The sequence below is a fragment of the Muscardinus avellanarius genome (genome assembly GCF_963383645.1).
Source record: "Muscardinus avellanarius genome assembly, chromosome: 3".
NCBI lineage: Eukaryota > Metazoa > Chordata > Mammalia > Rodentia > Gliridae > Muscardinus > Muscardinus avellanarius.
This window is the reverse complement of record NC_137788.1, coordinates 117,289,547-117,303,124: the sequence shown is the minus strand read 5'-3', so window position 1 is coordinate 117,303,124 and position 13,578 is coordinate 117,289,547. Positions and strand designations below refer to the sequence as shown.

The window sequence follows — 13,578 nt, the reverse complement described above, 5'->3', positions numbered from 1 at the left end:
CAATGACTTACCTATAATACATGCTCTTGTCTTTACTAGAAATACTAGAACAGGCCAGGCGTGGTGGCACAAGCCTGTAACCCCTGTACTTAGGAGGTGGAGACAGGAGGATCGCAGGTTCAAGGCCAGCCTCAGCAAGTAGTGAGACTCTCATCAACCTAGCCAAACCCTGCTTCCAAATAAGAAATAAAATCGGGCTGGGGGTATAGCTAGAAAGTAGAACGCCTTTGGGTTCAATCCCTAGTGCCATACATACACACAAAAAAATACTAGAACAGGAAAGGTAATTTCCCCAAACCATTTAGTGACCATTAGAATTTATCGAGAGCAGCACAGACAACAAAGTTTTTTATCCCCCGTGGTACTGGGAATGGAACCCAGGGGCACTGTACCTCTGGGCTACATCCCCAGTCCTATTTTTTCTCATTAAAAAAAATTTTTTTTTGAAACAGGGTCTCAGTGAGTTGCAAAGGGCCTCACTAAGTAGCTGAGGCCATTCGCGAACCGCAATCCTCTGGTCTTTGCCTCCCAAATGCTGGGATTACAAGTATGCGCCACTACACCTGGCCTCAGACACCAAAATCTAAGACACCAAGAGGTGTCCAAGCTGATAAAAAAAATTATTCTAAGCAACCTAAGATTCCCAAAGCTTTCTCCCTAAACACCTTATCACACTATATTCTGCATTCTTTTGGCGTTGAAGGTTGAATGCAGAGGCAGTCTACCCCCAGGCTGTACCGCCCCCTTTGTTTTGTGGTACAGGTGGAATGGGGGACTGAACCCAAGGGCATTCTACCTCTCAGCTACACCCCAGCCGGTATTACTTATTATTTTGAAATAAAGTCTCACTGAGTTGCTGAGGTTGGCAGTGAACCTACAATCCTCTTGTCTCAGTCTCCCAAGTATTGACATTATAAGTGCACTATTGTGCCCAGCTCCCCAGCCCTATTTTGTTTTTAATTTTTATACAGGGTCTCGTTAAACTGCTGAGACTGGCCTCGAGCCTGTGGTCCTATCTCAGCCTCCCAAGTTTTGGGATTACAGGTGTGCACCACCATGCCTGACTCCATTTTCTTTTTTAGTGTATGTGGTACTGGGGATTGAACCCAGGAGCATTCTACCTCTGAGCTACACCCCCAGACTTATTTTTTTTATTCTTTAGTTTGAAACAGGGTCTCACTAAGTTGAGGAGGGCCTAAGTAGCTGAGGATGGCTTCAAACCTGCAATCCTCCTGTCTCAGCCTTCCAGGTACTGGGATTACTAGTGCGTGACACCATGCCCAGCCATATTGTTTTTTTAAAGTAAAAAAGAAAAAAAGAAAGGGTTTTTTTTTTTTTTTTTTTTACACTGGGGAATGAATCTAGGGGCAGTCTACCTCTGAACCATACCCTAGCCCTTTTCATTTTGAAACAAGGCCTTAAATCTCTTGGCTTCAAACTATGCCTGGCTTATTGTCTGTATTTTAAGTATTAGTAAGAAGCTTGACCTTGGTACTGAAAGAGTAGAGTGGAAAGCAGTATAGGTGTATAAATACCAAAGGAAGCAGAGTGTGGTGGTGCACGCCTGTAATCTCAGTACTAGGGAGGCTAAGACAGGAGGATTGCAGGTTCAAGGCCAGCCTCAGCAATTGAGCAAAACCTTCACTATCTTAGTGAGACCATTAATAAAAATTAAAAATAAAACAGCTGGCAAAGCTGGGCATGGTAGCGCACGCTTGTAATCCCCACGCTTGGGAGGCTGAGACAGGAGGATCGCGCAGGTTCGAAGCCAGCCTCAGCTGGTTTAAGAGACCCTGTTTCCAAATAAAATATGAAATAGGTCTGGGAGTGTAGTCCAGAGGTAGAAGGCCCCTGGGTTCCATCCCCAGTACTACAAAAAACAAAAACAAAAACAAAAAACCAGAGCTGGCACTGTAGCTCAGAGGCAGAATGTCCCTGGGTTCCATCTCTAGTACCACAAAGAAAGGGGAAAGGGAAAAAAAAAAAAAAAAAAGCCATAGGACAGTCTTGGTCCTGAAAAAGAGCTCAAGGAATTCTCTGTTCTCACACTACAAAAGAAATTAAAGAAGTCTTTTTTTTTTTTTTTTTTTTTTTTTTTTTTGCGTGTCTGGGGATGGAACCCAGGGGCATTCGACCTCCGAGTTACACCCCCTGCCCTATTTTTTATTCTTTATTTTGAAACCAGGTCTCACTGAGTAGCAGAGGGCCTCACTAAGTAGCTGAGGTTGTCCGCCAACTGCGATCCTCCGGTCTCAGCCTCCCAAATGCTGGGATTACAAGCGTGCGCCACCACGCCTGGCTTCTTATATTCTTTTTAATACAACTCAAATGGAAGCCCGACTATGCCATTCTACTAAGATGTCCCAAAGAAGAATGACTCCTGGCATAACTGTGTATGACTTAACTGAAAGGTACTTATGAACTACCAGAACGTGTTAGGGCAAACTGATTATAATTTATGGCCCCCAACCCCCAACAAAACCTTAGTAAACCAGATCACAGACAACTAAATTAAGATACTCGTTCATTGGCTTGAATTTTAAACTTAACACACAAGAAATGTGAGAAATTATGAGTCTTTTTCCACAGGGGCTGAGGGCCTGGGAATCGAACATAGGGTGTCTCGGGCATGCTGAGCATGCACTCTACTATGGAGCTTCAACCCCAGCCTCAAGATTTGTTAAAAAAAAAAAAAAAAGTTATCTAGTTATTGTTAAGTACTCTCTTCAAAAGCTATGTCCATATCTAAATGTCTAAGTTGATTTATTAATTTTTTTTTTTTTTTTTTTGCAGTACTGGGAATAGAACCCAGGGGCATTCTACCTGAGCTACACCTGGAGCCCTATTTTTTATTCTTTATTTTGAAACAGGGTCTTACTGAGTTGCAAAAGGACTCACTAAGTAGCTGAGGCTGTGCACAAACCACGATTCTCCTGTCTCAGCTGAGATTTCAAGCATGTGCCACCACACCCGGCTTCTATTTTTTATTTTTTATTCTTTATTTTTATTATTATCATTGTTATTATTATTATAGTACTGGGGATTGACTCAGAGGCATTCTACCTCTGAGCTACAAACCCAACCCTACTTTTTAGTCTTTATTTTGAAAACAGGGTCTAAGTTGTAGAGGGCCTAAGTAGTTGAGACTGGTCCCACACCTTCAATATTCCTGTCTCAGCCTCCCAAGTACTGGGATTACAAGTGTGTGCCACTGCCCAGCTTTATTCTCTATTTTGAAACAGGGTCCTACTAAGATGCAGAGGGCCTAAGTGGCTCAGACTGGCCGCAAACCTGTGATCCTCCTGTGTCAGCCTCTGGAATACTGGGATTACATAGCATGTGCCACCACACAAAGCTCATGTCTACAGGTTATAATCCCATGTGAGCAAATGTATATGGAGTATGAAATCTCAGAGTCTGTATTAATAACATTCCTTCAGGATAAAATTCTTTTTTTATTGGGGATGAAACCCAGGGGCTTTCTGAGCTACATCATTTAAAAATATTATTTATTTATTTATTTATTTATTTATTTATTTATTTATTTATTTGGTGGTACTGGGGATGGAACCCTTCTACCTCCCATACCTATTTTTGTATTTTTTATTTGGAAACAGGGTCTCTTAAGCCAGTGAGACTGGCTTCAAACCTGCTCCATCCTCCTGTCTCCGCCTCCCAAGCGCGGGGATTACAACTGTGCACCATCACGCCCAGCTTTAATCTTTATTTTGAAACAAGGTCTCACTAAGTTGTGGAGGGCATAAGTAGCCAAGGTTATCTAAGAACCAAGATCCTCCTGTCTCAGCCTCCCAATTACTGGGATTACAAACTTGCACCACCTCGCCTCGCTCTTTTTTATTTTAATTTTTTGCGGGTCTGAGGGGTGGAACCCAGGGGCATTCGACCTCTGAGCTACACCCCCTGCCCTATTTTTTATTATTTATTTTGAAACAGGGTCTCACTAAGTTATGGAGGGCCTCACTAAGTAGCTGAGGCTTGCACCATGATCCTCCGGTCTCAGCCTCCAAATGCTGGGATTACAAGCGTGTGTCACCATACCCGGCTGATCAAAATCTTAAAAGCTGATTAAAACAGCAATTACTGTGTGTGTGTGTGTGTGTGTGTGTGTGTGTGTGTGTGTGTGTGTATATATGTCTGTGTGTGTGTGTGTGTGTGTGTGTATATATATATATATATATATATATATTTTTTTTTTTTTTTTTTTTTTTTTTTTTGCAGTACTGGGGATGGAATCTAGGGGCATTCTACCTCTGAGCTACATACCCAGCCCTACCTATTTAATTCTTTATTTGGAAAGAGGGTCTCATTGAGTTGCAAAGGGCCTCACAAGTAGCTGAGGCTTTCCGAGAATGGTGATCCTCCTGTCTCAGCCTCCCAAATGCTGGGATTACAAATGTACGCCATCATACCTGGCTTAGATAAACCATTTCTATTAATTTTTTTTATTTTTTGTGGCACTGAGGATTAAATCCAGGGGCATTCTACTTCTGAGCTACACCCTCAGTCTTACTTTATTTCTTATTTGGAAACAGGGTCTCACTAAGTTGCAGAGGGTGTAAGTAGCTGAGGCTGGCCGCAAACCTGTGATTCTCCCGTCTCAGCCTCCCAAGTACTATACTGGGATTACAAGCGTGTGCCACCACACCGGGTCTAGATAAACCTTTATATTACCTCAAGAAAAGTGGCTAAAAGCTACATAGAAAAAAATAACCACTACCTTGCCCAAAGGCTAGAAACAAGTGTTTTTATTCTTATTTTTAAATTACTCTTACAGATTCCAATTATTTTTTAAATTCATTTTTTCAGTGTGTGATTCTGGGGATTCAACCCAGAGAGATCCTACCTCCAAGCTGTATCCCCCGACCTATTTTAATTTTAATTTTTAAGCAGGGTTTCATCATGGTGCTGAGAATCTCTCTATTTGCTGAGGCTATTCTCAAACCTGCAATCCTCCTGTCTCAGCCTCCCAAGAACTAGGTCTATATGGGTGTGCCACTGCACCCAGCTTTATTATTCTCTTTACGTACACTTTTTAAATGACCTACAGTATTTTGAAGCAGTTTGTTTCAAATGAATTGACATTTCTCCTTACCTGGGACTAGTGTAATTGGTCTAACTGTTTGGCCTTGCTGTACATTCAGCACAATCCCAACCTGATTCATTGCATTTTGTACTGGCCGAACATTCCTTACAGGAAATCCCTGTGTTAAAAAGGAAAATTATTTTTAACATGGAGTCCAACTAACACTAACATTGACTGTAGTAGGCCCTACATCCAACCCCCCCCCCACTCTTACCAAATAGTTCTGTCTCGAGTTAAGAGCTTTTAAATGGCTAATTGGAAAAATTTAGGAAGTTTTGGCAAACTTTTGAGTGACAAAACATCAAAGCTGGTAATAAGCTTCGGCATGAGTCAAAATGGAAACACCTTTCCTGACTTAAGAGTGCTTAAAAAGATGCAGCTGTGGAGAGGCCTCGCAACTGCCAAAAGCAGAGGAGAAAACAAGCGCACACTAGCAGCATTCGCTGGGCTGAGCCGACGTGTAACCGAGCCTCAGAACCGTTCCCAGAGTCCACGCTAAAGCTGCAACCTCTGCGCAAGTGGCAAAAGAAGATTTTGCAACTTTGGAGGCCACAGGCAAAGAGAAGCATTTGCCTTGAGATTTCACATTCAGAATTAGGCATTCAACTTCAAATCTCTATATTGAATATTAAATAAGTTGTTTTCTTTCAGGATCATCAATTTCATATACAGATCTCTAAGAGTCAATTAACTTACCCCATTATGTAGAAAAACAGCCAAGTAAAGAGTGAGGAGCCTCAAGAACCAAGGGCTAAGGCCTTCTAATCCTAGTCTGCCAACTAACTTCTATCCAGACCTTAATCAAATTAATGAACAGACCCCTTAAGGGGTACGAAGAGGAAGTTATCCAGTTGTAATGCTATGCTGGGCTTTCCACAAAGGTTAGCATCAAATTACAAAACAGTCAATGAAAGCCTAGTTCAAAAACAAGACTCAGGCCAGGCGTGGTGGCGCACGCTTGTAATCCCCGCGCTTGGGAGGCGGAGACAGGAGGATCGTGCAGGTTCGAAGCCAGCCGTGCTGGCGTAAGAGACCCTGTTTCAAAAATATAAAATAGGTCTGGGAGTGTAGCCCGGAGGAAGAAGGGCTTCCAGGAACCCCAGTACCACCAAAAAAAAAAAAAAAAAAAAAAAAAAAAAACACACAAAAAACAAAAAACAAAAACAAGACTCAGAACCATTCCTAATGACACTCAAGACCCCAAGGCAGAGCCTGGAAAGGTTCAGGTTTTCTCTTTTTGCTTACCAACCCCAGAATTCAGGGTCCTACTGACCTGGGTAGTGATGAATATTGGCTGGGAGGCCACAGGAGAGCTAGTCACGTGGTTGGCATTCTGCATGACCTGGACAGGCCTCAATACTGGCTGAGTAACCATTGTGCCCAGGCCTGGTGCTGGATTCTGGGTCAGAATGAGTGGCTGACCACCTTGCTGGACCAAAGGAGTGCCTGCTAAAGGGTAAAGGGAAGAAAGAAAAAAGGAGAAGAGAAAAGGGGGGGGGTAAAAAAGAATTGTTAGAAACACAAACTCACATTTAATAAGAAATACAAGTCTCAGATAAGAAATGGTATCTCAGATATAAAAATATCCAAGGCTGCCACTCACCTCAGGTTTAATGTCACCAAACTCACCAAAAACACAAGCTTCACCCAAATCTACAACTAACAGAAAAACAAGTGGGTCGGGGTGGTTCACTAACATCTCACCCATGTCTCAACTAGGGATGAAAGACTTTAGGACTTTTATGTGGCTACCATGCTGACTGATGATTTAAGTGACCACAGGTTCTCCCCATAGCAAACAGCAGAACAAAAGAATACATTACATTATTCTATTATCCATACAGTAGGGAACTCGACTTTTGTAACAATATAATTTGTTGGTAGCTAATCCCTTTAAACTTTTAAAATGACAAATATTCATCAGTAAACATTAACTCCACAAGTACACAGAATTTAAAGAACGGCATCTTTTACTACAAGCTGGATGCTCTAAATAATCACTGTGGGCGATGGTGGTGTGTGCTGGAGGGTGGAACCTAGGCCCCCACTGGAGAGGCAACAATCACTGTCCTCTGGAGGTGTGGGAAACAGACTGACAGTTTGTCTCCTTTCTTTTTCTTTATCTCCTTAGGGTTGATAAACAGAACCCCCCCCCCCAATAAACGAACACAAGCCAAGTGGAAATGATGACTGTAGAAGGGGACGATTCACTCATGATTATATGTTAATATGTATTAGTAAATTGCACTAATTATTACTAAAATACCTTATCATCTAGCTGGGCATGGTGGTGAATGCTTATAATTCCAGCACTTGGGAGGCTGAGACAGGAGGATCACAGGTTCCTGGCCAGCCTCAACTACATAGTGAGGCCCTCTGCAACTTAGTGAGACCTTGTTTCAAAATAAAGAATAAGAGGCTGGGCAGTGGTGGCCACACTTGTAATCCCCGTGGGCTTGGGAGGCGGAGACAGGAGGATCGAGCAGGTTGGAAGCCAGCCTTGCTGGCTTAAGAGACCCTGTTTCCAAATAAAAATATAAAATGGGTCTGGGAGTGTAGCCTGGTGGTAGAAGGGTTCCATCCCCAGTACCACAAAAATAAGTAAATAAATAATAAGAAAGAATAAGTAAGCCAGGCGTGGTGGCACACGCTTGTAATCCCCACGCTTGGGAGGCTGAGACAGGAGGATCGTGTGGGTTTGAAGCCAGCCTCAGCTACTTAGTGAGGCTTTCAGCAACTTAGTGAGACCCTGTTTCCAAATAAAATATAAAAAAGGTCTGGGAGTATAGCCCGGAGGTAGAAAGCCTCTGGGTTCCACCCCCAGTACCACCAGGAGAACTGAAAGCTCAAGGCCAGCCTGGGTAATTTAGCAAGACCCAGGATAGGAGCCAGGCATGGTTGCGCATGCCGATAATCCTGGTCCTTGGGAAGCTGAGATAGACGGATCACACATTCAAGACCAGTCTTGGCAATGGGACCCTGTTTCAAAACAAAAAATACAAAAGGGCTAGGAATAAAGCTCAGAGGTAATATGCTCCTGGGTTCAATCCCCAGTACAAAAGAAACAAAAAGGGTTGAAGTATATAGCTCAGTAGCAGCAGCCCCCCAAAATAAACAAGTAATACTAAGTTTCCTGATTTATGAAGAATATTTAAAAACATACAGATTTCAGAGACATAACATACCAAAGCCAAGATTCAAGCAAAATACTGCCCAAACTTTACTTGGGCAAGGTGGTGGATGCCTATAATCCCAGTGCTGGGGAGACTGAGGGAGGAGGATCGCAGGTTTGAGATCAGCCTCAAGACTTTAATGACACCTTGTTTAAAATTAAAAAAAAATTAAAGCCGGGCCTGGTGGTGCACACTTGTAATCCCAGCATTCAGGAGGCTGAGATTGGAGGATCACAGTTCGCGGACAGCCTCGGCTACTTAGTGAGGCTCTCTGCAACTTAGTGAGACCCTGTTTAAAAAAAAACAGGGCAGGGGGTGTAGCTCAGAGGTCAAATGCCTCTGGGTTCCATCCCCAGCCCTGGAAAAAAAATTAAATTAAAAAAATTAAAAAGGCTAGGGGTTTAGCTCAATGTTAGAGTGCTCCTGGGTTCAATATTGGGTACCACCCAAATATACAGACACACACACAAAAATAAACAAAAACAAAACAAAAACCACCAGAATGGGACTGGCCTCCAGGAAACCTATTTTCCACCTGACAGATGGACTTAGTCAAGTTAGCTTCACAATCAGACCAAAGACAGTGAAACTCAGCACAGCGTGGTGGTGGACATTTGTAATCCCAGTACTTGGGAGGCTAACACAGGAGGATCGCACAGGGTAGCCCAGAAGGCCCCTGGTTTCCATCAAAGGTATCATGAAAAAGAATATATATATATATATATATATATATACACACACAAAATATTCTGATAATCTTTCCTTTTTTTTTTTTTTTTTTTTGCATTGGAATTGAGCCCAGAGGTGCTCTACTCCTGAGCTACACCTCTAGGCCTATTGTATTTTCTATTTGGAAACAGGGTCTCGCTTAGTTGCTGAGGCTGTATCAAACCTACAATCCTCCCATACCAGTCTCATAAGTAATGGTATTACAGGCCTGTGGCACCACAGCCAATCCTACATCTCCCACTCAATTTAAGACTGGACCATGATAAACACCGTCCATGGACTCCTACTCTTACTAATCCCTGGCCTCTCTCCCTACAGCAACCACTTTCATGAGTTCATACTAGGGATACAAACCAGATATGTTCTTCTGCCAGGTCACCCCCGACCCTTTTAATCTTTTTTTTTGGCCATGGAGATGGAACCCAGGGGCATTTGACCACCAAGCTACACCCCCTGCCCTATTTTTTATTCTTTATTCTGAAACAGGGTCTCACCGAGTTGCAAAGGGCCTCACTAAGTAGCTGAGGCTGTCTGTGAACCGCGATCCTCCAGTCTATGCCTCCCAAATGCTGGGATTGCAAGCGTGCACCACCATGCCTGGCTCCTTTTAATCTTTTATTCAACAACAGGGCCTCACTAAATTGTAGAGGCTGGTCTTCAACCTGCCACCTTCCTGTCTCATCCTCCCAAGTACTGGGCTTATAAATGTGAGCCACTGGGCCTGGCTATGCTTTTGTTTTATTCATTCACTTGTTTATTTTGTGGTTCTAGGAATGGAACCCGGGGCATTTTCTGTCCTAGTCCTTTTTATTTTAAAACATGGTCTTATGAGGTTGCTGAGGTTGGTCTCCAATCTGCAATTCTCCTGATGAAGCCCCTCACCTACTGGGATTACAGGTCTACCCCACCCCCCTCAGCTCTGCTTTAGCTTTGGGTGTGGCGGTGCACACCAGTAACCCCAGTACTTGAGAGGCTGAGACAGGAGAATTACAGGTTGTGAGCTAGCCTCAACAATACAATGATGCTCCTATCAACTTAATAAAACCATTTCCAAATAAAAAAGGGCTGGGGGTGGAGCTCAGAGGTACAATGACCTTGGGTTTAATCCTCAGCACCAACACATGCGCGCACACACACAAAGCTGCCTGTAGTTTTAGTACTTGGGAGGGTGAGATAGGAGGATCATAGGTCTTAGGACAGCCTCAGAAATTTAGCAAGACCCCGTTTCAAATTTTAAAAAAAGTTTTACTACTCATTTTCCATAATACATATTTTAATTTTATTTATTTTTGAGCCTTTTAAAATGTTATAATACAGTTGGGTGTGGTGGTGCACGTTCGTAATCCCAGCATTCAGGAGGCTGAGACAGGAGGATCTGGGTTCCCAGACAGCCTCAGATACTTAGCGAGGCCCTTTGCAACTCAGTGAGACCCTGTTTCAAAATAAAGAATAAAAATAGGGGTGGGGGTGTAGCTCAGAGTAGAATTCCCCTGGGTTTCATCCCCAGAACTATAATCAATCAATAAATAAGATAAAATGTCATAATACACCAGGTATGGTGGCTTATGCCTATAATCCCAGTATTTGGGAGGCTAAAACAGGGGGATCTCAGTTCTCGGACAGCCTCAGCTACTTAGTGAGGTCTTTTGCAACTCAGTGAGACCCTGTTTCAAAATAAAGAATAAAAAAATAGGGTTTCATCCCTAGTTCTGCAAAATATAAAAAATAAAAAAAGAATAATAAAATTGAGCTGGGAATGTAGCTCAAAGGTAGAATGTCCCTGGGTTCACCCAGTCAGTCAGTCAGTCAGTCAGTCAGTCAGTCAGTCTGTCTGTCTGTCTGTCTGTCTCTCTCTCTCTCTCTCTCTCTCTCTCTCTCACACACACACACACACACACACACACACACACACCCCTTTGATGAGTTTTACCAATGTATTCTCAGCATTAAGGGATGAAAAAAGATAGAAACAAGATACAATATATCTCTTTTCACAATTTATTGTTAATAATAGCTAATCAAATAGTGAGAAACAGTCATATAAAATCTTAAGTAACTTAAAATGGAAGATAATTCAGGCATGGTTATATATGCCTGTAATCCCAGTACTTGTAAGCCTGAGACAGGAGGACCAGAGGTTTGAGGTCAGCCTCAGCAATTTAGGGAGACTGTTTCAAAATAAAAAAGGGTTGGGTTATACATAGCTCAGAGGTAGAATACCCCCCCCAGGTTCAACCTCTAGAAAACAACACACACACACACACACACACACACACACACACACACACACACGAAGATATGCATTGTATATTAAGAGAAAAAACATGCTAAGATAATAGAGCCTATATAATTCCTTTTGTAAAGAGCAAATCACTACACATAGCATGGAGAGGTACATAAAACTACATATATATTTAGAGAAAGAATTACAAATAGCGATCTCCAAGTGGTGGGATTACATTAAAAATTTTTTTCTTTTGATTTTTTTCCCTAGGTTTTTTGTGGTACATATATATTATTCTTGTGGTAATAATATTTTAAAATTCTAAATAAAATAAAATAATTGAAAATCAGCCCCATGCAGGATTGCTATGATTCTATGAAGGTGATTACTTTTGTTATGAATTTTGAAACATAACTTGCCAATAACTCATCCTCAGAGAACAGAAACAGTCACCAGGAAAAGAATGGAAACCAATACTTTCTAGCCTCTCTAATCAATATAAGCTAAATCCTCCATCAGCCGTTTCCTTGAGGTGGACAACACCTAGCTCACCTTCCACACTCGGAACCAATAACTACAGGGATCTCCAGAGAAAATACAAAACAAAGCCGCCCTGGAAAAAAAATCTACCAAACAAATAGGCTCATCTAAGTAAAAACTACAAGCAGAACCAAGCAGAAAACAGCCCTGGGAATGCTGGGCTTATGTTTTCTTCTCTAGAAAATACCAGCAGCAAGAATCTGCTGGCCTCTCGCCCAAAACGCCAGCCTCAATTCATTCAGCACTAACTTGGAACAGCACCACCTACAAAACCGCTCCAAGCAGCAACACATTTCTGAAGTCCTTCTCCAACAAGCAGGACTGCAACCCGTGGAACTGCCTCTCATTTCTTTTTTATTTTCTCATCCCTCTGGCCCAGGAAGAATTTCCCAATAATCCCACTTACCATTGTTGTTGGCAATTAGTGTGACAAGAGTCTTCTTTGTACTGTCGCTGTTCTGTGCCCCGCTGCTACTAACGGTGGTGGATGTAGAGAGGTGCCCAGCAACAGAAGCATGGGCAGCGATGGGCACTGGAGCCGAGACTGGCTGCTGGCTCACAGAAACTGTGGGGAAGGGGAGGCACAGTCACTTGGAGACGCTCAGACGACACTGAAGGATACCGCTCTAATGTCCCCTCGCCATGCTGCTGTGGGTCTCTGAAGCCAAAATGTTTCCTGTTTCACTCAGAAACCCAACTGCTCATCTAATTTCTCCTCCTAATTGTCCCTTAGTCCACCACTTAGACACCATCCCTTCTTCGGATCGCATTTCTTGGTAAATTAAGTTACCTCTATCCATTCCTAGTAAGCCAGCTACAAGACCCCGGACTGTGTCCTGTTTCAGCCTAGAAACCGAGATCATCTTCAGGACTCAAGGCAAGAAGATAAAAAATATAGAGCAACAGGTGTGATGGGAGGGGACACGCTGCCACCCACTTCCTGAATTCAGGGCAGTCTAGAATTTGATCCGGGAGTATCACCTTTACAGAAGACAAGGTAACAACCTAAATTTGTAAACTGTCCATGAAGGCAGACACAAAGCAATTTCTCTCAGTTCACAAAGGAAACCAAATTCAAGTAAAAACCAAACCAAACCAACCAAAGTCTCCGGGCCCGATTTTGAATGGCACGGAAGAGCGCGCACGAGGTCACTTAACATTCTCACTCAGGCGCCACCGCCAAGGGGATGCTCCATGTTCATAAACGCTGCCTATCCAACTGCTCCATGATCTTAGCGCATGAAATACAGTATTTTCCTGGCTTACAGATGAGGAAACTGAGGCACACCACGGCTAGACACAGAAGAGAGGCAGCAGCAATGCCACGAGGAGGCACCTGGGGTCTTGGGCTCGTCTTCACCTCACTTTCTGAACCAAGACACCAGCCAACTTAGGAGCAAAAGAGTGTTTGTTACCTGTGGTAGTTTTTTCTACTGAATTGTAATCTTCAACTACAGAGTCTTCGATGACATCACTGATCTTCTGCCACGGCTCCAGCTCCTCCTCCTCACATTCCATAAACAGGTCGGTGTCCGCCATGCTGTAAGAGAAAGTTCAAAGATGTTACCTAAGAACTGGAGAAAGAGTCATATACCAAACAGGCAACCAGATTCGTGACTAGAAACAAGCTACCCATTGTGTGCTGCCATTTTCCCAAGCCTTTTCTCATTTCCAAGGGCTTAGAACTACAGTTTTTATTCTAAAATATTACAATATCCCCCATGGCAATTGTTTAAATAATCAGTATTAGCTGGGTCTGGTGGTACATGATTGTAAGCCCAGTAATTGCAAGACTGAGACAAGAAGAC

The 13,578-nt window shown here is 42.9% G+C and overlaps 1 protein-coding gene across 7 annotated transcripts in view; it reads right to left on the bottom strand.

The window, feature by feature from the left end:
• Positions 1-13,309, bottom strand: part of POGZ (pogo transposable element derived with ZNF domain) — a gene marked incomplete at both ends in the record, with an annotated part of 40,695 nt that extends 27,386 nt beyond the window's left edge. For 3 of the 7 annotated variants that reach the window (XM_080690954.1, XM_080690955.1, XM_080690959.1), the window contains 4 exons: positions 5,114-5,222; positions 6,378-6,553; positions 12,177-12,335; positions 13,186-13,309. In XM_080690954.1, the coding sequence (XP_080547080.1) occupies positions 5,114-5,222; positions 6,378-6,553; positions 12,177-12,335; positions 13,186-13,309 (568 nt within the window). The remainder of the gene's footprint in view (positions 1-5,113; positions 5,223-6,377; positions 6,554-12,176; positions 12,336-13,185) is intronic. The other 4 variants (XM_080690956.1, XM_080690957.1, XM_080690960.1 and 1 more) reach the window with 2 other exon arrangements.
• Between the last annotated feature and the right edge of the window lie 269 nt (positions 13,310-13,578).